We start from the raw sequence: 26,599 nt of genomic DNA, 5'->3' as shown, positions 1-26,599 counted from the left end.
ATGACACTCCTTAAAAATGTCAAGCTCCTTCCTAACCCAGCTAACATTGGGAGTGCTTTAAAAATAGCACAGCCCTGATGTTCAGCTATAGATTATGCATGTAGCTTGATTTAAGGCAAAGTGGGACATTTCAGCGTCAAAGATGTACATGAAGGGTCAAGAGTAGAACTCATCTACATATTTTAGTCACTGGCACTCTCCATATTTTTGCCACCCTGGGCTCTTGCTTGGGAGGAAGGATGGGATATAAATGAAATCATAAAAATATTTATTTTATTTATTAACCTTTTTAACCTAGGCTTTGGAATTCCCTTCCTAGGGAGGTAAGAATGACCTCCTCTTTGCAGTCCTTCCTCCGACAAGCAAAGACCTTCCTATTCCAACAAGCCTTTGGAATTGAAGGCTAAGGATAGGGCGTGAAGGGTGCTGCATTGCTAATCTCTATTATATCATTTTTAAACTAGTCTGAACTCTTTTAGCTATATGTGTGTATGGTTTTAATATTGGAAATAGTTTAATCTTATTTTAATGTAGACTTTGTATGTTTTTAATTATATGTATTATTTATCTGGAAGCCGCCATGAGTTCCAGTTTTGGAAAAATGGCGGGGTATATATAAAGATAGTAATAATAATTATGTGTAGATATGGTTTTTAAATTCTAAAACATTTAGATAGTAGGTAATACAAACATTTGAATTACACCCTCAAAAGACTCTTGAGGCATAGATTTGAAAATTAATACCGAAAATACCATTAGACATTAGACCTCTTATTCTCCCCATCCCTCTGAAGGCAATGTTCTGATTTTGGTGTTAGCAGTATGAGAACATGAGAAACTTCCCAATGCATGTGTCCTTGGTAGATATGCATGCCTTTAAAGCAGCAGCATCACAATTTCAAGGCAATCAGGAATTTAGGTGGAAGAGAGTTAGAATCCTACATAGTAATATCAAACACTTTTTCCAGGTGCTAATCCTTATGTAGCCAAATGCTACCACTGGCATGCAAGATGGGAGGTATTACAAGGCTTAGAGGAAGTACAAAATACTTTAGGGGAAAAACTAAGGAGGGGTTTCCCCAAAATAGCCCCATGAGAACTTGTGCACATGAGGCTTGGAATACTAAAGAGTGTTGGGGCAGAGCAGAAAACCAGATGTGAGAATGGAATGGAGTATCCTGGAGGAGGGTGTGGCTGGCTGGCTGAAACCCTGAACAGGAGCACTCCACACTGCATCACTTTCTTAGAAGTCCCAACTGTGTTCTCTGAATATTCAAAAGCTTTAATGAAGCACCCCAGGTTTTGAAGGGTTCAAGGGCTAGGGAAGCAATCTCATTTCACTAACCAGCAGGCAGGAAGCCTGAACCTCTAGTTTACAATCTCTATTGATTCTCTCCACAGTGAAGAATATTAGGAGTACACCAGAGTATTTTACAGACAGGCTCTTCAAAGCCATGAAGGTGAGTGGCATTTCAGGTGCTCTAGGTAGTGGATTTCTCCTATTAAATATTTGTGATGTTTTACATGTTGTGTATAAAAAGGAATGTAAGCTGAGCAATTGATGTGCAAAATAACCGACCATTGTGCATATTCACCAGGCCTCATGGAGAATGTGTACATAATTCTTCAATTAAAAGGGAATTGTGCACATCTATATGGTCAATATACATAATCTTGAATAGGCCTTGGGGAATGTGCATATAGTGACTGAATTTTGTACATTCTCCAGCCATTATGCATAATCCCCAACAGGCTTTGGGGAACGTGCATATCTCAGCTGAATTTTGTACATTCATTGGGCAATATGCATAGTTTCCAGTGTGAAGAAGAGGGGTGGGAGAGAGAGTGTGTGAAGTACCTCTGGTCATACCCACTGCCATTTCTACCCCCCCCACACACACACACACATTGCCATGACACCCTCAAACACCTCGCTTGGTGTCTAACACAGCCCCATACCACTCTGTTTCTTAATTTTAAAGAAATGAGTTGGGGATAATTATGAGACACTCTTCAAGTCTCAGTTGTTCAATGAAAGAGACTCAAATTCTGTCTATGTTTGTAGCACAAGTGGCTTTCAGACTTACATAATGGGATAGGTAACAATTTGTTCATTTTTACCTCCTAAAATCTGATATTGCACAAGAAGAATTTCTAAGTTTTTCATAAGGGTATGGCAAACCTCACAACTGGCTTTGGATATACTGGGCAGTGGTCATGCTTGCATACTTTTTTACACACAATTGCTATTCATTCCTTGCATTTATTGATGACTTTAAGCAATCCCTGATTTCCCCACCCCTAATTTAATGATTTTTGTGACCCTAATTGATCTGTTGTAGGGCTTAGGGACAAGGGACAACACTTTGATTCGGATCATGGTGTCACGCAGTGAGCTTGACATGTTGGATATCCGGGAGATATTCCGGACTAAATACGAGAAGTCTCTGCATCACATGATTGAGGTAAATACTGAGTGATTGTGTTGCACAGGATGTATAACAGAGAAATAGAAAAAAAATCCTTCTTTCTGCTCCATAATGGAGTTCCCAACTCTTCTCTCTTGCACCTTGCATATGTTTGAGAAACATCATTGCCATGAAAGGCCTGTATAACGTCGGAGCAAGTATGTTTAAACTCCAGAATTGTAGGATCTACTTTTTTTACCGGAATCCTGAAACTCACCAGTGGAGCCAGGTGCAAAATAGTGATTTTGAAAGGGGTGGTGTTTTTATATACTTAGAATTAAGGAATAGGGTGTCTCTGAGTGCAAGGTCATCCCAGGAATTTGTTTTCTGTACTAGGGCTCAGCTTGCAGTCGTTTCACACAAAAATCCACTCCCAGTTTTCCCCCAAGCTTCATTTCAACAGCCCTCCCTTTTAAAGATTTTTGTTGCTGTTATTAAACAATTTGTTTAATAACAAGTATTTTGTTATTAGCAAGTTATATTTTGTTACTAACAATTTGTTTAGTAACAAGTAACAAATATTTTGTTGCTGTTATTAAACAATTTGTTTAATTAAACAGTTGTTGAGCAACTGGGAGTCAGAAACACTTATAGGTCTACTGCAAATAGCCCCCAGTAATCTGCCCGCAGATCCAGATCTACCTTTTATGCCAGCACTGCTTTAGAGATTTGCTTGGGTTCAGCTTTACTTCCTGAGAAGCCTATTTGGTCTTTTTGGCATGTGTTTATCCTCAGTCAGAGAGCAATACAACCTTTTCTGTAAGAATCCATCTTGTGTAACTAAATGACTTGGGTTTTTTCAAATCTGAATTCTAGTTCAAGAAACACTGAAATAACCTCCCAAATTTCCCTAGGAAGTGATCAGCTCAAGAGGTAAATCAAACTCCTTTTATTTAGACAAGCTTTCCCTGACTCTTCAGGGAAATTTTAGATCATGTCACTCAGTTTTTGCTTTAATTTTACTGTTACTTTGATATGTTAATTTTTTTTTTAATATCATGGTACTTTGATGGGGGTGGTGGTGGTCTGTATGTTTCTTTTACATAGAGATTGCTTATAGTAAGCAATATATGAGCTATATAAATTATATATTATGTTGTTGTGGGAGAGATTATTGCTCCTGGGGAGCAGCATATGCTTCTCGGTAGTGCCTGGGTAACTAAGATTACTGTGTACAGGTCTGGTTGCCTCACTTCAAAAAGGGTATTGTAGAGTTGGAAAAGGTTCAGGAAAGGGCAACCAAAATGATCAAAGGGATGGAGAAAGATTGCAACATTTGTGGCTTTTTAGTTTAGAAAAAAGGAGAAGGGGGGGGCATGATGGAAGTGTATAAGATTATGCATGGCATGGGGAAAGTGGATAGGGAGATGTTTTACTTCCTCTGTCATAATACTAGAGCCCGGGGCCATCCAGTGAAGCCGAGTGTTGGAAGAGTCAGGACAGACAAAAGGAAGTACTTCCTCACATAGCTAAACTATGGAATTTGCTACCACAGATGATGTCCACCCACTTGAATGGCTTTAAAAGAAAATTGGACAAATTCATGAAGGATAAGGCTATGTTCTATTTCCACTATTGGAACCAATGTCAGAACACCAGTTGCTGGGAACTGCAAGCTGGAAGAATACTGTTAAGAACATAAGAAGAGCCTGCTGGATCAGGCCAGTGGCCCATGTAGTCCAGCATCCTGTTCTCACAGACACCAACCAGATGCCTATGGGAAGCCCACAAGCAGGATCTGAGTGCAAGAGCACTCTCCCCTCCTGTGGTTTCCAGCAACTGGTATTTGGAAGCATACCACCACTGACTATGGAGGCAGAGTGTAGCCATGGTGGCTAGCAGCTATTGATAGCTTGTCCTCTATGAATCTGTCTAATTTTAAAGCCATCCAAGTTGGTGACCATCACTGCCTCCTGTGGGAGTGAGTTTCATAGTTTAACTATGCACTGCTTGAAGAAGTACTTTTTTTGTACTTTCAACATTCATCTTTATAGGATGCCCATGACTTCTAGTGTTATGAGAGAGGAAGAAAGGTTTTTTCTATCCGTTTTCTCCATGTCATGCCCAATTTTATATACTTGCATCATGTCACCTCTTACTCAACTTTTATCTAAACTAAAAAGCCCCAAATGCTGCAACCTTTCTTCATAGGTGAGTCACTCCATCCCCTTCATCATTCTGGTTACCGTTTTCTGAACCTTTTCCAGCTCTACAACTTTTCCAGCTGTCGAACTCTGGCTTGCAGGCTTTCCATGGGCATCTGATTGGCCACTGTGAGAACAGGATGCGAAACTCAATGAAGACTTTTGTCTGATCCAGTAGGGCTCTTCTTAGGTTAGGTCCTGTATGTTGTGATATAATCGCCTCTCAGGAGATAACAACGAGTTGCCATAACTCGCTGACCCACGATGCAGCTTTGAATCTTGTGCTTTCTGCTATAGGGATGAGGAAGGTATCAGACACTTCAGACTACTTTAACTGAGGACTTGTGGATGACATCGCACCTTATGGATAGCTTGTCTATAGCAGCTGATGTCTTGAGCACATGTGTGTATTTCACATCTGCCCTCTTTTCTTGTCTTTGCAGAGTGACACATCTGGCGAATACAAAAAAGCGCTGCTGAAGCTGTGTGGGGGAGATGATGAGTAAGCCCAATTGCTAGTTCAAAATTGCACTGTGCCTTCTATTTCTCCTAATGAGGCTAGTCAGTAGCCACTCTGTCTGTCTAGAGTACCACCCCCTGATGAGTTAAAATCGTAGTCTTGGAAATCCACCCTAATGTGGCATGCTGCGAAACTTGATGTTTACCACAGGCTGTGAAGATGGTGGAATTTTTTCTGTTTTCAAAGATGCTCAGATTTTGTTTTTTAAAAATACTACTAATCCTTTAGCTTACACAGGACACTTTGGAATAATTTACTTTTCAGTTTCTGAAAAACATGTTTTAGAGTCTTGAGTTGCAAAAAACCCACCCTTTTTAAAAGTTGAAAACCAGACTGTCTACTGATGTCATACGCCATGCAGACTCCTCTACGAATTGGCCCCAAGTAAAGCTCTTGAAGAACAGCATAGGGAGAGTAGGGTGTGTGTGTTTGAAATGCCCGATCTTGACCTTTCAACAATGGCAAAGGCAATTTTCCAAACTAGGGGTTTAAGAGATCCTTTTTATCCTGTTTTACAGTGTTGGTCACATAGCAAAGATTTTAAAATCTAATTTTGGTAATTCTGTGAAGTCTATATCTTGGATGGCCGACTTTAGCATCCCTGAGAATCATTCTTTCTTTTCCCAGCTGGAATGTACTGAATGTCAGTGTTAAATTTATTTATTTACTTATTTATTATTTGAATTATATCCCACCCTTCCTCCCAGCAGGAGCCCAGGATGGCAAACAAAAGCACTAAAAACACTTTAAAACATCATAAAAACAGACCTTAAAATACATTAAAACAAAACAACTTTAAAAACAGTTTTTTAAAAAGCTTTAAAGACATCTTTTAAAAAAGGTTTAAAAAACCATTTTTTTTTCTAAACAAGGTTTTAAAAAAAACATACTAAAAAACAATTCCAACACAGATGCAGACTGGGATAGGTCTCAATTTAAGAGGCTTGTTGAAAAAGGAAAGTCTTCAATAGGCTCCGAAAAGTTAACAGATGGCACCTGCCTAATATTCGGTGCCCCCGCCATTACTTCATTCAACCTGCCTTTCTCGGCTGGGTTTTTTTGGCTGCGCACACAGCATGCGCAGGGCTGTTGAGTCTTGTGTGGAACATGTGGAGGGGAGGGAAGCAGAGCCAGAGATTATGGTAGGGCTGGATCAGGGGTTGCCCCCATTCACACATGGATGGTTCTTCTGGGTAGAGTTTATATTATGATTTTTTAAAATACATTCCTATCTTGCATTTCTGTAGAGAACTATATTCAAGGCACAATATAAGTGTATATCGATAATGATACTCATTACCTCTAATAGATCATGAGAACTAAGTAGACCAGCAACAGATTGACACTTAAACCTGAGAAACACAGCTGTGACTAGCTTAAACTAATGATTTGTGTTCTTAGAGTCAATGTCAGGTGAGACCATAGTCCTGTTAACTCATTCTCCCTCACACAGTTCCAGTCATGTGAGGGGGGAAAGTGGTCTACTCCCATTGGCCCCGCCCTGCCTCTGTCACATTCACGACAATCTGCTCCTGCAGCCATGCAGGTGTCTTTAGTCTTCCCCTCACCCAATTGGAATTGCCTGATGGAGGAATGAGCAAACGGAGCCTGTCATGCTGCTTGCCTTATTGGTAAGGAAGTGGGAGAAGGTGCAAGAACGGCACTGGCTGACTTCCGCAAGACCTGAGTGGAGTGTTCGTGTGATTTCATGAAGTTTACAGACCTTGTGTCCTGTCCCCTCCCATTTCAGTGCCGCAGGTGAGTTCTTCCCTGAAGCTGCGCAGGTGGCGTATCAGATGTGGGAACTTAGTGCAAGGGCCAAAATGGAGGTCAGAGCCTGCCCCTCCCTTTCCCGTCTGTGCCTTGCTGGCTTGAAACCACAGCTGCTTCACTCTGCGTGCTGCTGACCCCTTTCTGCTAAGTCTCTTGGCTAACCTTTCTGTTCAGTGGTCTGCCACTGTTCTGACCAGAAGCCTTCTTAAAACTTTCAATTTTAACACACGTGGCTTCATAGCAAACTCTCCCCACCCTGGTGCTTTTGAATTATCCCTTTCAAGATTCTGGTTGTTCCCCAAAGCACATTAGCATGAAATATCACTCTACTAATATGCTGTTAAGATAAACAGCCTGATGAGGTTATGTTGTCTTATTACCCGGCATTATTACCCTGACCTTGCTTCAAGGCAGTCTCATGAGTGTATGTGTAATACTGAAGAGCAGTAGAAATGTGCCTTATGTATCCTTGCAACTACCTTAAATTAATGAAGGGACCAATCCATGGTGCCTCTTTACAGTGCCAGGCTATAAGCGGACTGGCCTTTTTAAATCTTCCATGGACTCTTCCAGATATGTGTTTTTAAATTGTTTTTTAAAAAATTTAAATTGTGTTTTTAAATTTGTTTTTTGCTTTAATATTTGTATATTTGTTTTTAATGTTTTTAATTGCTGTAAACTGCCCAGAGAGCTTCAGCTATGGGGCTGTATATAAATGTAATAAATAAATAAATATTGAGTCTCTACTAATCTCTTTCAAAGGGTGAATTCACACATGTTTTGTGTGATAGCTACAGATACCACGTGATCAGTGAGTAATCGTGCATTCATCACAGATTATCCTCTCCTCATGGCATATAGTTAATACCAGGAAGGAAACTGAGAGGTGGTGATAAGAACTTCTGGCAATCGCCATAAGTGAAACAGACTGTATGAACTCACCCTAGTTCTCATGCATGTGGAGCTATTGCACAGCCTATGTTAAAGGAACCATGTTGTTGGTCCACAGAGAAGCCACCAGGCTGAATGCTGCTGTGCTAGGAAAGATGAGGACATGTCCCTCCTCCCCCCCAACTTTGGAAGATGCATGGGGATGAAATCTTTCTTAAGTGCTCTCAATATGTTTTTATTCACACTTTCTTTCTCTGAAATGCAATGGCATTTCTTTAGGGCATTCTTTTTTGCTTGCAGAGACACTTGTTTACCCCAGCTTGGCTGTTTCCTTTAAATAAACAAGAGGACTGTAACTTCACAGCTTGCTCTGTCCTTGATAGCTGCTTTGCCCTTAACTTGCTGCTGGTTCCCCCTTTCTCTCCCTTTTCCTTTAGTAGGCATGGTTTTAATCTAAACTTCTGCTACCGTTTTCTGTAGCTGAAAGGAACCATTCATCCAGCTGCAGATTTCCATGCTGATGGCGATGCAAAAGTGCTAAGGAAAGCCATGAAGGGTCTTGGTATGTAAGGCTTTGCTAAAGATTTTTGCCATTCATGCAGATGTGAGGAAAACCAGTCTCCTTTTATCCTGTGGGGAAAAAAATAGTTTTACAGGATGGCCCTGAGATATTTAGGAAGGGATTTGCTGTTAATTCATCCCAAGAAAGGAGAAAGTTCCTGCAAGGCCATAAGTGATTCATATTCAGGTTTTTGTTCTACACTTAAGGTGGAACGCTGTGTTTGCCCCAAAATGTAAGGAAGGTCAGTTAGAGCAGAAAATTCAAAAAGTGAATAAGAGGTGCTTAACTTTTATCCACATCCACTGGTTCACTCTTGCATTCCCCCCCACTCCCAGCCATTTAAAAAACTTTTCTTCTAGCTTGGGCCCAAGATCAGAGGTAAGGCTGACCTAGAGAGAAGCCAGTGGGGGTTATTTTCAGGGAAGCCAGCAAATCTTTGTTTAAACACCCAGCAGTTTTCGACTACACAATGCCCCCTATACCTACATTCACATTTCCTCAGCAAATGCAGATGTGAAAACACACATTTGCCACAAAATAGGATCTCTTGTGCTGTATGTTTTCATGGGATTTCTACATATGTAATTTACCAGAGGGCAGAAGGTGGTCAATGTGAAGTGACGGCTAAATAACAAAAGATACCTCCACTTTAGATCACCTAGACTGTCTCTCAGTGGACCTTTGCATCCCTCTTTGGTTCATGGTGAACATCTTGCCTGAGGGCAATCTTCTCTTTAGCCAACTGATTATCTTGATTATGTTCCCTTGTCCTGGTGTGATAGAACTCATAGGGCCAGTTCACACATGCATGTGTACTGCATAGATGAGCAATCAATAAGACATCAGAAATATGAACACATAAATGTTTCACAGTAGACGGCTTACATGTTTGGCAGCACACCATCACATAGGGCAAACACTGAATGATGCAGAGCTTGGAAAAGTTACTTTTTTGAACTACAACTCCCATCAGCCCCAGCCAGCATGGCCACTGGATTGGGCTGATGGGAGTTGTAGTTCAAAAAAGTAACTTTTTCAAGCTCTGGAATGATGTATATGCATGTGTGAACTAGCCCATAATTATCACTCTCATGAGGCAAGAAAAGTATCATTAACTAGAGTTTTAACCAAGCCAGAATTGATTACTCTGTCCCTAATGGCAGAAATTTGATCTCTTGTCAAGTGGACCATCTGCTGTCAAAGCCCAGAACTCCATTCCTAGGTTGCATAAGCTCACTAGGATATGGTGTGCTTTAGAACTGATCTCCTAATGGCTGGTTTGTGGGGAGAAAAATGCCTCCCAGTGGCAACAAGCCATTCATGCTCAGTGGATTGCTGTTCAGGTTGGAAATGTTCTCAACACCACTCCAAGTCTTTTTTTTTTAAACCATTTCCAGCCATGAAACAAAAACCTTTGATCCACGTAGTGACCATTTGCACATGAACAGCCTGCTGATGGAGATGCTCGCCACGGGGCAATTTAATTTAAGTATCCTCCATATCATGTCTAGGAGCTAGGTCATAGGATGTAGGGTGGATGTTGTTAAGCAGACATTGTTAAAACGTGAGAAGAGCCCGCTGGATCAGGCCAATGGCCCATCTAGTCCAGCATCCTGTTCTCACAGTGGCCAACCAGATGCCTGTGGGAAGCCCATAAGCAGGACCTGAGTACAAGAGCACTGTCCCCTTGTGCTGTTTCCAGCAAGTGGTTTTTCAGAGCATACTGCCTCCGGCTGTGGAGGCAGAACATAGCCATTGAGGCTGGTAGCCTTTAATACTGTATAAGATATTGTATAAATCTGCTGTGCATTGTTTGGTTCCTTTGTTTAGCCTCAATAAAGAGACCCACGCTTATCGCATATAGCAGACTTTCCCAACCAGTGTGCCTCCAGATGTTGTTGGACCACAACTCCCATCTTCCTGACCATTGACAATGCTGGCTGAGGCTGATGGGAGTTGTGGTCCAACAACATCTGGAGGCACACTGGTTGGGAAAACCTGGCATATAGTTTCTTTAGACAGCTATATAGGATCATTTGGGCATCCAAAGTTCTACAAGATGGTAGAGGGGACGGGTGCTTTAGGACTGGGTTGGCACAAGCAAATTAACATATTTATAAGAAGCCAGAAAATACCGGTCTGTTCTTTTTTCCTAAAATACAATTGTTTTTGACAGTTAATGAATATCCACCTCTCATCTCAGGGTATGTCCACTGGAACAGTTTCCCTCCCCTTGATTGATGTCAATGAGATTCTGTCAGTAAGTTGTTCCCCAGGATAAAGAGTGGGAGTAAAATCTAAATATTCTTTCTAAACAGGATAAAGTCTCATGAGTTGTCAAAAACTGGATGAGTCATAGTTTCTGTATGTTGGGTTTCAGGCACTGATGAAGATGCTGTCATTGAGGTTGTCACACAGCGAAGTAATGCCCAGAGGCAAGAAATTATAAAAGCATACAAGTCTCATTATGGCCGGGTAATTAGTGCATTAGTGCATTATCTGTTTTTTCCCCTACTTTTCCCCCTCTGCCACCACCACGAATTTGTTTCTTTCCTTTCACCTGCTGTTCTTTCCTCCAGCTTCCATAGACTGTGCCTGTTTTAAAACAGCCAAAAATCTCCCTTTTTAAAAGCAGAAATTTAGCATTATTATTATAATCATTTTATTCCTAAACCAGTCTTCCTGCTGCTGGATTCCAGGGTGGTGTACAAATAGCAAAGTAAAACACATCACAAAAACAGGTTTTCTGTTGCTGCTGTTTGTTTCTATGCCACTTTTTGGACTCCCCCCCCCCTCCCCGTTAGCTGGTTTCAAAACTTAAGGGTGCAACTAGACAAGATGTCAGGAAATCATCTGATGTGCCATGTTTTGCTTGTTTTTAAAAAGAAAAAACAAGTGGGTAAGAGTAGCTGAGGAAGGGAGGAGTATTGGACCAAGGCCAGAGTATTAGGAAAGGAGAGTGGTTTTTGTCCTTCCCCATCGTGCTGTTTTCCCAATGAAAATCCTGCTGAATTGTCTGTTTGCTCCTTGCAGGGTAAAACATACAGATGCGTGGGTGTGTAGTGGGTAGGGTAGCTTAGACATTTCCTAGTGTGCTATGGATGAATCCAATCCCGCTCCTGAAATGGCTGCTTCTCTCTCTCTCTCTCCCACTCCCAGTCTCTCTCTCACACGTAAGGAGGCAATCTGATCACAGATTTCCTGCCATCTCATCTAAGTCTTGAACAAAGAGTTCTGTGTGTTCCAATGCATTTTCTATGCCCATTCTCTCATGCATTTAAGCAAAAAGAGGAAGATGAAGAGAATGATCTGTATACTTTTCATGTATCTGGGCTGAGTGCCCTGTATTCTGCCCCTATTTAAATAATCTTTTTAGAACATTATTTTAAAGGAGAGAGGCAGCCTTCTCTCCCCCCCTCCAATGGCTGCCACTTTGAGGTGCCTGTACTTTTTAATTTATTTAGATTTAGACTTTGAACAGGACTGCTTAGCAATACTGTAGCTGCTAAGTTCTTTGAAAAACATTTTACCTCCAGCTGGAGCAACCCAGAGGCATGAGTTAAGAATATTTAGCACCTACCTACTGTTTAGAAACTTAGGATAGGAAACTCAAAACTACTGTTCCATGTAGTTCAGAATTGTCTGCACTGATGAGCAACAGCTCTTCAGGCATTCAGATATTCCCTTTCCATGACAGGATCTTATGGCAGACCTGAAATCTGAAATTTCGGGGCCCTTGGGGAAGGTTATCCTTGGACTGATGATGACGCCAGCACAGTATGATGCTAAGCAACTGAAGAAAGCCATGGAGGTATAGTAGCCTTGTCTATTTTTTTAAATACCCAATGTGACTCTGTTAGTTAACTTTGACAGCATCCTTGGGTGCATTGAAGTCTCCCTTTTCCATGTAATTCAATGTGAACAAGTATAAAGTTATGCATATTGGAGCAAAAAAAAATTAATTTCACATATATGCTCATGGGGTCTGAACTGGCAGTGACTGACCAGGAATGAGACCTTGAGGTTGTAATGGGTAGCTCGGTGAAGATGTCAACCCAGTGTGCACCAGTTGTGAAAAAGGCAAATTCCGTGCCAGGGATCGTTAGGAAAGGTATTGAAAATAAAACTGCCGATATCATAATGCCGTTATACAAATCTGTGGTGCGGCCTGATTTGGAATACTATGTACAGTTCTGGATGCCTCGCCACAACAAGGATATTGTAGAGCTGGAAAAGGTTCAGAAAAGGGCAACCAAAATGATCAAGTGGCTGGAGCAACGAAAGGTTGCAGCATTTGGGGGTTTTTCGTTTAGAGAAAAGGAGAGTTGGGGTAAAATGATAGAGGTTTTGCATGAAGAAAGTGAATAGAATTTGTAGACATCCAGTGGAACTGAATGTTGAAAGATTCAGGACAGACCAAAGAAAGTACTTGTTCATGCAGGCACATAATTAAACTATGAAATTCACTCCCACAAGAGGCAGTGATGGCCACTAACTTGGATGGCTTTAGAAGCGTATTAGAATAAGGCTATCAGTGGCTACTAGCCATGATGGCTACAGTCTGCCTCTATAGTTGGAGGTGGTATGCTTCTGAATACCACTTGCTGGAAACCACAGGAGGGGAGAGTGCTCTGGCGCTTAGGTCCTGCTTGCGGGCTTCCCACAGGCACCTGTTTGGCCACAGTGAGAAGAGGATGCTGGACTAGATGGCCACTGGCCTGATCCAGTGTTCTTATGTTTACTGATTTTGGTTCTGTATATGGAAACTTACTTAACCAATACCTGTGTCCTGCCCAGAGCCCAACACAGGAAATGGAGGAGAGACTGGCAATAATTCTTGCTTTATTAGAGTCACGGTTACATCAAAAGCAGTGCACTCCATAGACCTATCTAGGCTGACTCACTACTGATGCTAACTATGCTAACTAAGCATTCTCTGCAGCGTGTGGAGTAAGTTGACTCAGCACCTCAATTGGGGGGGGCGCCTTAAGTAGGGAAGGTCTTCACCCGTAATCTGACTCCTGCATGGTTCCACCCTCTGACTGTCCCACTTCTCTTGTCGTCCCGCACAGGGCGAGCTTCCGACTGCTCATTGGACAGTAAAGGCTCGCTAGGTGCCGGCTCGACTTCAGGAGGTGGGGAGCAAGTTGGCAGGGGAACGTTGAAGGTCCAGGTGGGGAGTCCTGGGGGGATGGAGTTGGCACACAAGCAAGATCGCTCCCCAACGGCTCTGGCGTAGCGCTTGCACGTGGCGAGGCGCCTTCAGGTGGAGCGGGGTCTCAGTGACCCGGGGGATTGTCCAGAGAAACTGGAGGACTGCTAGCGCTTGCCTCCATGCAGTCAGTCATGGGAGCGTCGGTGAAGAGGGATGGTGGCTGAGTCAAGCTGTCCTGCCCAGAGCCCGACACAGGAAATGGAGGCGAGACTGGCAATAATTCTTGCTAGACCTATCTAGGCTGACTCACTATTGATGCTAACTATGTTAACTAAGCATTCTCTGCAACGTGCGGAGTAAGTTGACTCAGCACCTCAGTCAGGGGGCACCACCTTAAGCAGGGAAGGTCTTTGCTCGTAATCTCTGACTTCTGCATGATTCTACCCTCTGACTGTCCCGCTTCTCATGTCATCTCGTGCGGGGTGAGCCTCCGTCTGTTCATCGGACAGTAAAGGCTCACTAGGTGCCGGCTCAACTGCAGGAGGCAGGCAGCAAGTTGGCAGGGAAATGTGTGAAGGTCCAGGCGGGGAGTTCTGGGAGGATGGAGTTGGCACACGAGCGAGATCACCCCCCAACAGCTCTGGCGGAGCGCTTGCAGGTGGTGAGGCGCCTTCAGGTGGAGCAGGGTCTAAGTCACCTGAGGGATTGTCCAGAGAAACTGGAGGACTGCTAGCGCTCCCCCTCCCTCAAGGTTCTCAAAAGTCTCGTCCTCGTTTGCCCACTCTCCCTGATGCGCTTGGGATAGCTGGGGCTCAACAACTTGTAAGACACTGGGGTGAAAAGGATATTTCTTCCCTGCTTTTGCTACTCCAGTGACATAATGCTGCTTAGCAGCAGTCCAAACTGAAACGTCCCCAAAAGTGTCTGCAGCATAGATTCAGAACAAGAGAGTTTGTATGAGGGGAAATCTGGAGGTCCAGTGTCATGATTTCTATTGCCCTGGGGTCTGCAAACTCTAGTGGCTCAGAGCACATAGCACTGGTTTGATGCAAAATTCCTCTGAGCCAAAGGCCAATGCCCTCCTACTTCAAGATTCTTTAGGAAGTAACACTGAGAGTCCCCTTTTGATACTTACCTTTATTATTTATTTATTTATTATTAGATTTATATCCCACCCTTCTTCCCAGTAGGAGCCCAGTATTATCCAATAGCGTGGAAATTTTTTGCTGCAAAAACTGGCTTCAGGTTAATGAGACCCGTGTGGACAGTAGGGAAATCCCCTACTCTGCTTTTTCCTCAGGGAAGACTCCTCAGCCCTTGGCAAGAGGAGGAAAGGGATGTTTGTCTGACCTAGCATAACTGGCTGTTGCTGATTCCAGTTCTGGCCATCTAGTTGGCTCCTCCCTGAGCCACCCTCCTTTTATTGAGGAGTTGAAGGGGTGTCTGGAGGTCACTGTGCCTAAGTGCTGACATCCCCCAGCAGTGGAATGCCTCATGTCCAGAAATGTAGACACTTGGGTACCCTGAAGTATCTTTTAATAACTAATAAGTGGTTAAATGTCCTTTTATCATTTCAGGGGGCTGGAACTGATGACAGTACTCTCATTGAAATCCTGACCACCCGAAACAACCAGGAGATCCAAGCAATTAATGCAGCATATAAAGAAGGTAAAGTCCTCTGGGATACAGGACTTCTCTTTAAGGGATTGAAGGATATATGAGCATCAAGAAGACAAAATTGCTTTTTACTTTTACACATTGAAAGTGTGGACTTTTCTCGTCTTCCAAAAATACTGAAAAAGGTCAAACCAATTTTGAATCTGTGACATCTCCAGGACACTATCCAGGCTAACTTAGAATTAAGGTTGTGAATTTATATGCATCGGTGCATAAATGAATTTTTTGCTTTAATGCTTTCATATTGGTGGCATTATGGTGGTAGATTTCATGCCTAATTATGTATGTGTGTAGTGTGTGTGTTTCTGTAAAAGGTCTGTTCCTGTACTATTTGATTATGCCAGCATTCAAATCCTACAAGGTCTATCTTTAGGTTCCTTAGCCTGAGAGCACATCCACTTAAGAACTCGCATTGTTGTATGTGTACTAACCATGGTATGCATGACTGAAATGCTCCCATGTTTCACATAAAGCTACAGCTTTTGTGCATACTTTTATTGCAGTGTATTAGCATATTGGGTTGTCCTATGCAACTAGTCTTCCATATGTCAGTATGTGCATATGTAATGTCACAATTAGCAAAGACAAAATGAGATGGGAGGGAAGATGAGGATTAGTCCTCTGATGTATATTTCTAGTGTCTCCAATATGAAGTCTCTCCCCCCCCACACACACACACTCACTCTTTTTTTCAGCCTACCATAAGTCTTTGGAGGATGCACTGAGTTCTGACACTTCGGGACATTTCAAAAGGATCCTCATCTCTCTGGCTCTGGTAAGGATTCTTTCTCTCTGGAGACTGCTTTACATTGCTTTGCCTCTCTGTGCACTGCTACAGACCTCCTTTTTAAAAAAACATGCGCACACACCTGTTTGGGTTATTTTTGCCACTGCGCTGTAATCTGTATTGCACTTTTCAAAGTGATAGGCATGTGGTTGCAATCCCTATGTGTGTAGAATTAAAGCATCATTCACTCAGTTGCTTTAGTTTGCGCATCATCAATCCTCATAAGCATCATGCTATTGAAGAACTAATGTACTGCCCTGTTCTTTATCGTGGGACCCCCTAAACCCCCTCAGTACAAGTGAACCATAAGGTGACCGACAGTTTGACATTTTATTGCTGCTCCATTTCTTGTTGTTCCTATTGTTGTCGTTTTTCAAGCTTTGTTGGACTGGCTTTTCCTTTGCTGGACTCTTGATTTGTGACATCCTTGCCCTTCTCTTTCCCCGCCCTGTCTCACAGATTGTAAATCTGTGGATGATTTGTCGTTTGTTATTTTCAAAAAGCCCCTGGCTGTATTGGGCGCTGTAAAACATAACTGTAAAAATACATTGAGGACAGATGACCTCGTTTGGGAAGCATTTGGGCTGACATTAGTGAAAACACGTGAAGCCTCTTGCAACTGATCTCTGGGAGGAATTACTGGACACCCTTGACTACTCAGCCCAGGCATGCACTGTTAAGGAACTGATTGCCACTAAACGAAGGACTGGCTGAAGTGGTAGGAGCAAGCAGCTGTTGGAAATTAGATAGAGTAATGAACATTACAATTGAGAAATAGTAATGCATTACCAGCAGTGGGTTTGAAAATCTTGTTCCCCGCCAGCTCTTGGGCTAACATTTAAGTGCTCTTAACCCTAATTTAAATCCATTGGGTTTAGGTACACTTAATTCCGCACTGGATTATGGGCCTCTGGGTCTCCCATACCAGTGTCCCCTCCACAGTTGGTGGGGCCCTTGTATGTTAACTGGCAGGCAGTCCCCATCCTCCTCCTTTTCTTCTTCTTCCTCCTCCTCCTCCTCTTAATTATTTCCACTGTGCGAGAGTGGTAGGCAGATGGAGCATACTGGAGATGTAGGATGGCAGTGGTGATAGTGATAGCAGCTCTTCTGAGAGCATACCTGGATGGCATTGTGATTGTCCATAAGGTATGGAGTAGCATACAGATGTGAAGGCCCAGGAAAAAACTGGGCAAATGGGGGGGGTCGAAGCCTTTTTCCCCCCAAAAAATTGGAGCACAGATAAGGAGCCCCAGCTGCCTGAGGGTGCTGCCTTGTTGTGGTCTCTTTACAGACCCTTTTTGTGCCTTTATTCACTGCTTTTAATGTTTAAATACAGGGGGCCCGTGATGAAGGAGGAGAGGACTTTGCAAAAGCTCATGCGGATGCCCAGGTAAGAAATTCACACTTCTTAATATATATGCTCAAAATAAACCACATGTGTAGGGACTATTCTGTATTTCTGCCTTTCCCTCCAAGGCTGGGAATTGAAAATACTGCAGTGATACTTGCTGATCTTTGCCTTTGCTTAAACTGATCTCCTGAACTCTGTACTAAATCATGCCCCTGTGATTCCATAAATATTGGAAATAAGATAAATGGGTTCCAGAGCCCTTTTTTTCTAAAACAGTTAGTTTTCTAGGTTTTTTTTTAAATGCTCATCGTGTTAGTGACTGTGTTGCAAGACCTAGAATAAGTTGTACCATCCAGACCTTGGGAATTTTCACATTAACACAAAGAGGTAGTTTCTGTTTTGAGAATTTAGTTCTGTTTCCACTAATCATTTTGACACAACAGTAGATGTATTGCTCATGCTTATTCTGCAAGTCTATGAATTATCAGAGATTGGTACACTGAGTTAGCAAGTGTACTGATCTGAGCTGTGATCACTGCAAATCACTAATAGCTTACCTTTGTCTTGGAGAGAGCCTATTGCAAGTATTTTGTCAAAGTTAATTTTCACAAGTGCTGCTAAAACTATTTAAAATTCTTACATCTGTAAACTGAATTTAGAAATTATATATAACCAGATCACTCACTCTGTGTCTCTGTGTTCTGCTACTGTTCAGTATGCAATCTAGACTTTGAAATCACCTTACCATCTGGTTTTGGGGATGTATTCTGAGCTTTCTAAGGTCTGTGCCTGACACAGCCACAAAACTTGTATCTAGAGAATCTACCTGACCCTGCTACAGTCTTAAGAGGGGTGCTCAGAAAAAAACAGGCTTTCCCTGTTCTCAGTAAACAAAGGAATGCTGCAGCCTGGGGGTTTTGTGTAGCATTTACTTAATGATTCCAAGGAGTCCAGGGTATTTAACACATTTGATATGTCTCTTAGAAAATTTCAGAATTATTGTTACTCCTCCTCCTCCTCCTCCTCACTCTTCACCAGCAGTCCCAGGGCAGGCTACAACAATTAAACTTCAATATTAAAAACAGTAAAACAAATATGGTGGGGGAAATCATCCAAGTTCCATCTGCTATGCACTCTGTACATTCCTGCACTTGAAACAAAGTATATAAGATAATAGTTACATTCAGATTTAATAATAAACTATACTTTATTGTTCCATACTTGAACCTTAGGCTTGTGTGCTTCCCCCTCCCCGTCAATGTGGCTGTGACGAAGAGAAGGAAGCTGTTGTTTCCATTGTCAGTTAACCACAGTTTAGCATTACATCTTAATGCAAAACTGTGGCTAATTTTAACTACGGTTTATTGAAAAAAGCCACCATTATAAACCAACGTGTGAAGTTGGCTTATTTCAGTAAACCCTAATTAAACTGCAGTTTGCCCTATCTGAGTTTGGATATAAACTGTAGTTGAAAAGAGAAGCAACAGTTTCCAATCTCCTTACAGCTGTGATTGGGATGGGCGAGGAGGAGTGCATGAGCCCAAAGCTTGTGTAGGCTTATTCATGGTAAAGATAAGCCATAGCTATAGCTAGGTAAGAATGCAGTCAACCTGTAAGTACTTTGAAAATCTGGGTAAGCATGTCCTTGCAACATCCAGAGTTATAAAGTCAATGCAACTTGTAACTGCGTGTTTTCTTAAGATGTTAACAAGTAGTTTATCAAGGTCTGCTTGTACAAGTGATAAACCTTTTCCTGGCCTATATCACTCTAGGCTGCTAGTAGGAGGCTGCATGATTATGCTCTGCCATGAACAGTACTGCCCCTAGGCACTGGGAAGTAGGGCAGTTGCCCCCGGCCCCGTGCTTTGGGGGGCCCCGTGCTTTGGGGGGCCCCGTGCTTTGGGGGGCCCCGTGCTTTGGGGGGCCCCGTGCTTTGGGGGGCCCCGTGCTTTGGGGGGCCCCGTGCTTTGGGGGCCCCGTGCTTTGGGGGGCCCCGTGCTTTGGGGGGCCCCGTGCTTTGGGGGGCCCCGTGCTTTGGGGGGCCCCGTGCTTTGGGGGGCCCCGTGCTTTGGGGGGCCCCTGTGCTTGGGGGGCCCCTGTGCTTGGGGGGCCTGCACTTTGGGGGGGCCCCATGCTTTGGGGGGCCTGCACTTTGGGGGGGCCCCGCGCTTGGCGATCTGCGGCCAAGATTTGGCATCAAGGCGATAACATGATGGGCATGACCCTGGCACCGCCCCCAGCCAAGGCGGGGTGGGGAGACACTTGACTCGCTGATCACATGGCTTGGCTAGCACAGATTAATTCTGATTGCAGGTGGCAGCTGTTGCACGCAAACCGACGGGGATGCGATGGAAAGCAACACAATGCAATGCATGTTTGCATGCAAGCGAGGAAGCAAATGGGGGGAAGGTGAGAGATGCGCTCCAGGAGAAAGGAGAGCGGGGGAGATGGACAGACGGACGGCCCCTTTTTTGGTGCTGAATTGCAGTCAGGAGGGCGTGTTTACAAGTTAGGGGTTGTAAAAGAGAATCGCCACTCTCAACCTGGAACACTTGGAGCAGGTTTTCTTAAAAATAATTTAAAAAAGAGACTGCATTTGAGTGTGTGCAGAGTGCCCTCAGCTGGAGTAAAAGCAGCCTCCCTCCCGCACACATATCTGGTGGGGGAGGGGAACTCTCTAGAAGTCAGAGGCTTTCAGGAAACTAAACTGAGAGACCCCGGGGCCCCAGGTTGACTGAAAACATCACACCCTCTGTAACCGGAAGCCATTCTGTCTACCTTAAAAAGTGTATCGGGAGGCTGTGTCGTTGCACAGCAAAGGCAAGGCCATCTGCACATGATCAAGGGCTGTTTTTACCCTGGACGGTTCCACATATGACGTGACAAAAAACAAACATATTTGGTACAGTACAGTTTGCCGCTGCAAATCCTGGATCTCTCAGGAGCACCTTTTCACACATTAAGGAAACCCAGGTTTGCCACTGAGTATATACTTGACAGGGAATTGCAGCCAATAATCTCCACTCTGAGGAGTGTGCCTGAATCAGACTCATTTACTTCATTCCAGTGTTACACTTTTAGGTGTATACGTTACACCAAAAAAAAAGTTGTTTTTTGTTGAAATGGCTGGCCTAAATCAGGGATGCAGGGTACCTAGTGCCCTCCAGATGTTGTTGGACTCCAAATCCCATGAGCCACTGGGATAAATACCACTGCATCTCTTTTTTCTTAATTCATTTTTTTACGTTGTGATAATTTCATTTTAATTTTGTAGATCTATCTATAATTTATTATTATTTTAGATATTTATAATGAATGCAAGTCGAGATCGAGATAAAAACAGAAAATACAGAAGTGGTGCTCATGGGGGAGCCCCAACTATGCTTTTGCCCCGGGCCCTGCACATGCTAAGGGCGGGCCTGGCCATGAAAACCTCTTTCAGTGCTGAAAGTGAGAGAGTGTCCATGAGAAGGCTCAGCTTGGATCCTTTGTCCTGGCATACTAGTTTTCTGTTGGGGTGGGGATGTTGTCTTAACCAGCTTTCCCCAAGCTGCTAGTCTCCAGACGTACAATTCCTAGACTTATCTTCTTGGCGATCGCTCATGACCGAGTAAAATTGTATTCCAAGAATACAGTCTTTAACAATGGATCCGTCTGAATCTGTATCCACCGCTGATGTACAAGTCCATGACTAGGGGCTTCTGGATTTCACAGTCCTGCCCCCGTCGCCATTTGCCAATTGCCATGGGACTTTTGTTATGGAAGATGCCTGTGCGTGAATTTGTTTTATGTGGGGAGATCGGCACACCACAATCTTGACAGAAAAAGGCTTTGATCCAATGGCATGGGTACCACGACGATTGGAAGTCCTTTATCTGCTGCAGCCTTCATCTGCCTTCACAGCCATTGTAACATACACATTGTTATCCTCTGCCTGTTCTGCCATTGAGGACTTTCTTGGATCGTTCTTTGTCTGGTTCCTCTCCCTTGACCTTACCACCATGGGTGACCCTGCTGAGAGTACATGACTCCCGACGGCATCGCTCACAGGGTTCATTGGAACACACAAGCCCACTCATCACTACAAGGTGACGATCCAGCGAGGGGAATTCCTAGGAGCCCAAGCCAGCATGGATGGAAGTTGTAGTCCAAAAACATCTGGAAGAGACCAGGTTGGGGAAGCCTGGTCTAAAATGACTGGCAGTGGTCAGGAGTCTTTCCATCTTACCTGGAGATGCCAGAACCTAGGACCTTCTGCAAGATAAGCATGTGTGCTGTTTGGATGTGGGTGTACTTTCATAGAGAAGCATTCAATCTTACCTACAGCCTAGAGAGAGAGAAAAAGCACACAGGAAGAGGGTTGGCACTTAATACTGCTGAATGTTTAAATCGCCCCTAAGAAGCTAAGTACAGGTGATAGACGCATAAAGCTTTGATGCGATATTTTTAAAGGAACTCTAGGAGATTTAGAATCGGAGAAGGGTTACTTAACCCTTTCTCTGCCCATAGCTTCTCTACTCCAAATTACATCCCCTCCCCAGCTTTTTGCTCTTGAAAGCATGCATTGGAGGTGAAGCAGCTTTGAGGCCAAGTCGGAGCAAAGAAACAGCCTGTAGTTGTTATTGCACTACATCTCCCATGAGCCCCAGCCAGCAAGACCAGTGGCCTGGGATGATGGAAGCTGTAGTTTAACAACATCTGGAGGGCCACAGGCTATTCAGTTCTGTATAAGAGGTACCTGAAGATAGAACTCTTAAAGACCAATCCTTTGTTGGTTTCTGTAGTGCATATATTTAGACTATAGGCATCATGCGCCATTGCAACTCTTCTGACACTTGGGGCTTTTTTTTTTTTTTGGCATTGGGATTTAAACTGTCTTGATTAATTTGGCTTACTCATGACAAGTTACTAATGCATGCTAAACCTCCATGTAGGCACTCTTAATGCGGATTAAAAGTTCACTTTCAAAGGCAAAAAGTCTTCAGCACAACTGATAAAATGTAGTCTTGTAATCCATAAGGAGGATGGTCACATTAAAAATGTAAACAGGTTAAGTAATCCATTTTACATGCATGGAATTTATGTGCCTCCAGCTAAGCTCCGCGTTATGTGGAAAGATGCACTTAGCATTGTTTCCACGTGGGGGAGTGTTGATACTTCTATGCTTGTGCATGTTTTTAAACAAGCTCTGCTTCATTGCTGTTGAATCTACTGAGACAGGAGAAAGAGAGAGAGAGATGCAGAGGCTGATGGCTAAAATACTGTATTGTAGACAGATTATAGCAGAACCAAACTCTTTCCCCATTTGTAGTAATTAATGCTGAGCATAGTGGGGATATCCAATAGAATATTCACAATACACCCATATATTGTTTATGCCAGTGAGACTACAACACCCACACCCACTTTTGCAGCATCTAATTCTAGCATAGATGGCAAATTGGCATACTGAGGCTGACAGCAGAATTACTTCCACAGGTCACTTTTTTTCCTTTAACCAAAACTATTGTCCTTCCTTGCCATACACACAAATCAAGCTCCTCTCATCATCTACTTCCTTTTTGGCTTAGATTTCTGTTGTGGATTTCTGTTTCAGTGCTGACTACATTTCTTTCCCCCCACATTTCTCAATCCGTCCTTGGCTGTCTGGAAGCTCCTCGGAACAAAGACTGTGTATTCGTGGATTCTTGTGAAATTCTATGTGTGTGCATGTGATGTGATTGAAATAATAATACCCACATCACTTCCATGCCCCAGGCAGAAGTTTTTTTTGTAGAGAAGTTTCCTTTTGTTTTCCCCATTTCTTTCAAAATAAGATGCTCCTATATAAATAAAAATAAATTAAAGGAAATAATTGAACATATTAAAATATATCTTGAAGGGCTGCACATGTTCTGAGCCTCTGAACTGAGAAATGAATCTGTTGCCACTATTCAGGAGCCTGCCAATCTTGGCTGGAGACATTAGAATGAACCTGTGTTATCTATGAAATCCTAGGCAAGGCCTATGCAGCACCATCTCTGACCCTGTTGCCTTCCTCTCTCTCTCCCCCTCTCTCTCTTTATTGTCAGGTTGTTGCTGAAATCCTGGTGAGTGCCTGCCATGTTTTGTTTGTTTGTTTGACACTTCCAGTATATTTAGGAATATCGGTTCTGAGAGCAGGTTTTAGAGTGCAAAGTGGAACTAAATATCATATAGCCGCCTTAAGGTTAGGATGTGGGTTTCATCTCTACCTGAAGCTTCAGTATTGCTTTGTTCTGTCTCTTCTTAGGCCATTTCCCATATTTGGGTCAAAATGCCCAAAGCTTACATATATGAGGCCTGGTCATTGTGTTGTGCATCTAGCCCTGTATTGTCTACTTGAGTGTTTCTCAGGCAGTGAGCCAGGATCCACCAATGGACCTTGATGCCTCCTCACTTGCCGGTCCCACCCTAGATCCATGCCATAGCTTTTTGGTTGCCAGTACTAGCAGCTCCTTGCATGCTGAATAAAGGTGGCCAGGAAACAGAGATTTGGAGGGGGGTAGGTCTCCCTCTTTTGAGGGGAAAGGGCCACAAAAGGTTCTGAAGGAAACTGGAAAGTGAGATAAAAGGCTAATATTTTTGTAATGAACTGAAAATTGTAAAAGGTGATGAAAGCTTTTATAGGAGAAAGAATGCAAAAGAACCAGAGGGGAGAAATGAAAGAAACTGGCAGTGTAGATATGGAATAAGGTACAAGATGAGTATGACAGAAGAATGGGAGAAGAAATTACAGCAGATGAGTAAAAAATCTTTAGAGGCATGTCGTGGGAAGGACGGGTGATTGTAGAAGAAAAAAGTCTCCTCCACTTACAGCCGCAAAGAAAACTCTGTAGCAAAGAATTTCCAAAGTTGGATTGCATATCAGTTGAAAACCATGTCAACAAGTGCCAGTTTGTAGTTTTGACAAATTTCATTGGGTAAACTCACACAACAGTCTTTTTTAAATTATAGGGAGGCTTGCTAGGGTGGCTGCTTGTGCATTGTCAAGAAAGAGAACAGAAGAGCACAGAAGAGCACACACATTTGCATAAAAGATGCAACTGGTGATTTATATTTATAGATGGATATTTTAGAAAAAAACTACTGTAGTTTTAAATATAAATACAGTACATCTCCCCACCTGCTGTCCAGGTGATAACTGTTGATGAGCAACTTCAAGGCTCCTGCCCTCCCTTCTTATGGCTCTTTATCTTTTAAAGTGGACAGACTTCCAAATAGAGGATTGTCCTTTTTATAAGCCCAAACCCATCTTGACCCATATCCTACTGGCTGATAGGCCTGTCCTACTACCCATATTCATATGGACAGTGGAGGCTGGTCCACTAGGACAAATGGGGTGCTGCCCACCAACATCAGTCTGTCCTCAACCAACCCCTAACTACTTGCCTTCTTATTTATACCCAATCCTGGGATGGCACTGTCTGTCAACTTCCACAGTCTCAGCGTTGCCCCTTGTTGAACTCAGCAGGGAAGAAGATGGTGAAAATGCTAGAATTAGTTGGTGCTGCCTGTCATTGGCTTTGGCTTCACCTGCTGTTGGTCTCCCAAAATTCTGCCTTACAAGTCCCAGTGGCCACTAACCACCATTACATATAGCTCTCCAGCTCAAGACAGCTGGAAAACATTCCCTTGCAGCTGGGAGGGGCGGGGGAGAGAGAATCATAGGTACCCATTGTAGGCTTGTTTTGACCTCACTTTTCATCTGCACAATTGGGGAGACAGAGGAAGGAGAATGCTGCTTTCCATGAAGTTTAGTGAGCAGAGAACATTAATAGTTTGCATGATGGCATGTTGTTTCAAAATATATGTGTGTCATTAGATGTGCCACAGGTTTCTCACTACATAGGAGGCTCATGGGAAGATGAAGTGTCATTGCACTGTTGTGTGTCTTCATTATCAAAGGGCAGCTTCACATATCCTTTTTTCGCATTTGGGGAGAAATGGTTGCTGTTGCTGTATGTTTTTGTCCTACCGTGCCACATGTGGCTGTGCAAAATGTGACCTCCGTTTTTACCTATTGTGACAAAAGAGAAAAGCAGCAGAATGCTCAGTTTAGGGATGGGAAGAAATGCTAGAATTACCTACAGCCTCCATATCAGAGGTGGTGTTAAAGTTGTGTGAGGAGGGAAGGGTTATACTGCAGACTCATTAGGCCAGGGATAGGAAACTTGATCTGGCTGGTGAGCTGGCTCCTTATCTCTCCCCCTTCCCCCACTGGTCAAGCCAAGTTTGACTGGTGGATGGGTCTGCCCACTTGTCAACCACCTGATGTCACAATGATGTCAGGTGACCTTTTTTGCCTGCATGGTTTGAAATCAACCTGTGTGGGCAAAGGCACAGCACTTTGCAAGCCCCGACAGTTGATTGTCAGGGCTTCCAAGGTGCCACCGATCAACTTCAAACTCCCTTTTTGGTCAGCTGCATCTTGACCTGCCCCATACTTGATGTTGTATATGATGTTAGGTGTAGGGCAGGTGGCTAGACCAAAACAGCCAGGCAAGCCCAATTAGGCCTGCGTGGCAGAGATTACGTACCGCTGCATTAGGCCCTAACGATTAGGGAATGTTTCTCTTTCTCTCAGTTATAGTCACATGGCAGTAAACATTTTTGAGCCTGATTGTGATCCCTCACTGGATCAATTCACATGGCAATATTCAGTATGGGGAGGGGGGGAGAAAGATAACCATGCTCTGTCGCCGGACTTTTCATAATGGTCATGGGCGCTTGGGCTGAGCTGCTTTCACAGTCTCTTCTTCTGTATTAATTTGGGGGAATAGAATGCTTCCATCACACAACATAGATCTGGATGGACCTGCCTTTTAGCCTCATATTCAGAAAGATAAACACAGACAGGATTACAACCTTCTTATAGGAATGCACTAGTGTATAAGCTCTCGTTAATCAAAAGGAAAATGTTTTGCCAGCTTGCATTTTTTGCTGTTCTCCCCAATCCCTTTATTCTTCTTTGGTTTTGCAGAAATTGTCTGATGTTTCCAGTGATGACTCGACATCCCTCGAGACGCGCTTCATGACCATCTTGTGTACACAGAGCTACCCCCAGCTCCGGAGAGGTAAATAGGGAGGGACTGGTGTGTATGCACTTTTGAATGTTTTGGAGCCCATGGCTAGATGCAAACTCATTGACCTTTTCAGGCCATGTTGTTGCTTTTTGGAAAAGGGCTGCAGTTACCACCTCAGGGACTTTGAAGGGATGAGGTTGCTGATGCAACTGCCTTGCTACAAGAAA

The 26,599-nt window shown here is 43.3% G+C and overlaps 1 protein-coding gene across 4 annotated transcripts in view; it reads left to right on the top strand.

The window, feature by feature from the left end:
- The window catches only part of ANXA6 (annexin A6), a 67,094-nt gene that overhangs the window by 36,020 nt on the left and 4,475 nt on the right, over nt 1-26,599 (top strand). For 3 of the 4 annotated variants that reach the window (XM_061617403.1, XM_061617402.1, XM_061617401.1), the window contains exons 11-22: nt 1,402-1,460; nt 2,343-2,465; nt 5,056-5,114; nt 6,883-6,961; nt 8,277-8,358; nt 10,739-10,833; nt 12,056-12,169; nt 15,091-15,181; nt 15,886-15,965; nt 17,314-17,367; nt 23,400-23,417; nt 26,330-26,423. In XM_061617403.1, the coding sequence (XP_061473387.1) occupies nt 1,402-1,460; nt 2,343-2,465; nt 5,056-5,114; nt 6,883-6,961; nt 8,277-8,358; nt 10,739-10,833; nt 12,056-12,169; nt 15,091-15,181; nt 15,886-15,965; nt 17,314-17,367; nt 23,400-23,417; nt 26,330-26,423 (948 nt within the window). The remainder of the gene's footprint in view (nt 1-1,401; nt 1,461-2,342; nt 2,466-5,055; nt 5,115-6,882; nt 6,962-8,276; nt 8,359-10,738; nt 10,834-12,055; nt 12,170-15,090; nt 15,182-15,885; nt 15,966-17,313; nt 17,368-23,399; nt 23,418-26,329; nt 26,424-26,599) is intronic. The other variant, XM_061617405.1, reaches the window with a different exon arrangement.

The sequence above is a fragment of the Rhineura floridana genome, chromosome 3 (genome assembly GCF_030035675.1).
Source record: "Rhineura floridana isolate rRhiFlo1 chromosome 3, rRhiFlo1.hap2, whole genome shotgun sequence".
Classification (NCBI taxonomy): Eukaryota; Metazoa; Chordata; class Lepidosauria; order Squamata; family Rhineuridae; genus Rhineura; species Rhineura floridana.
This window is presented reverse-complemented; position numbering and strand designations above follow the sequence as displayed.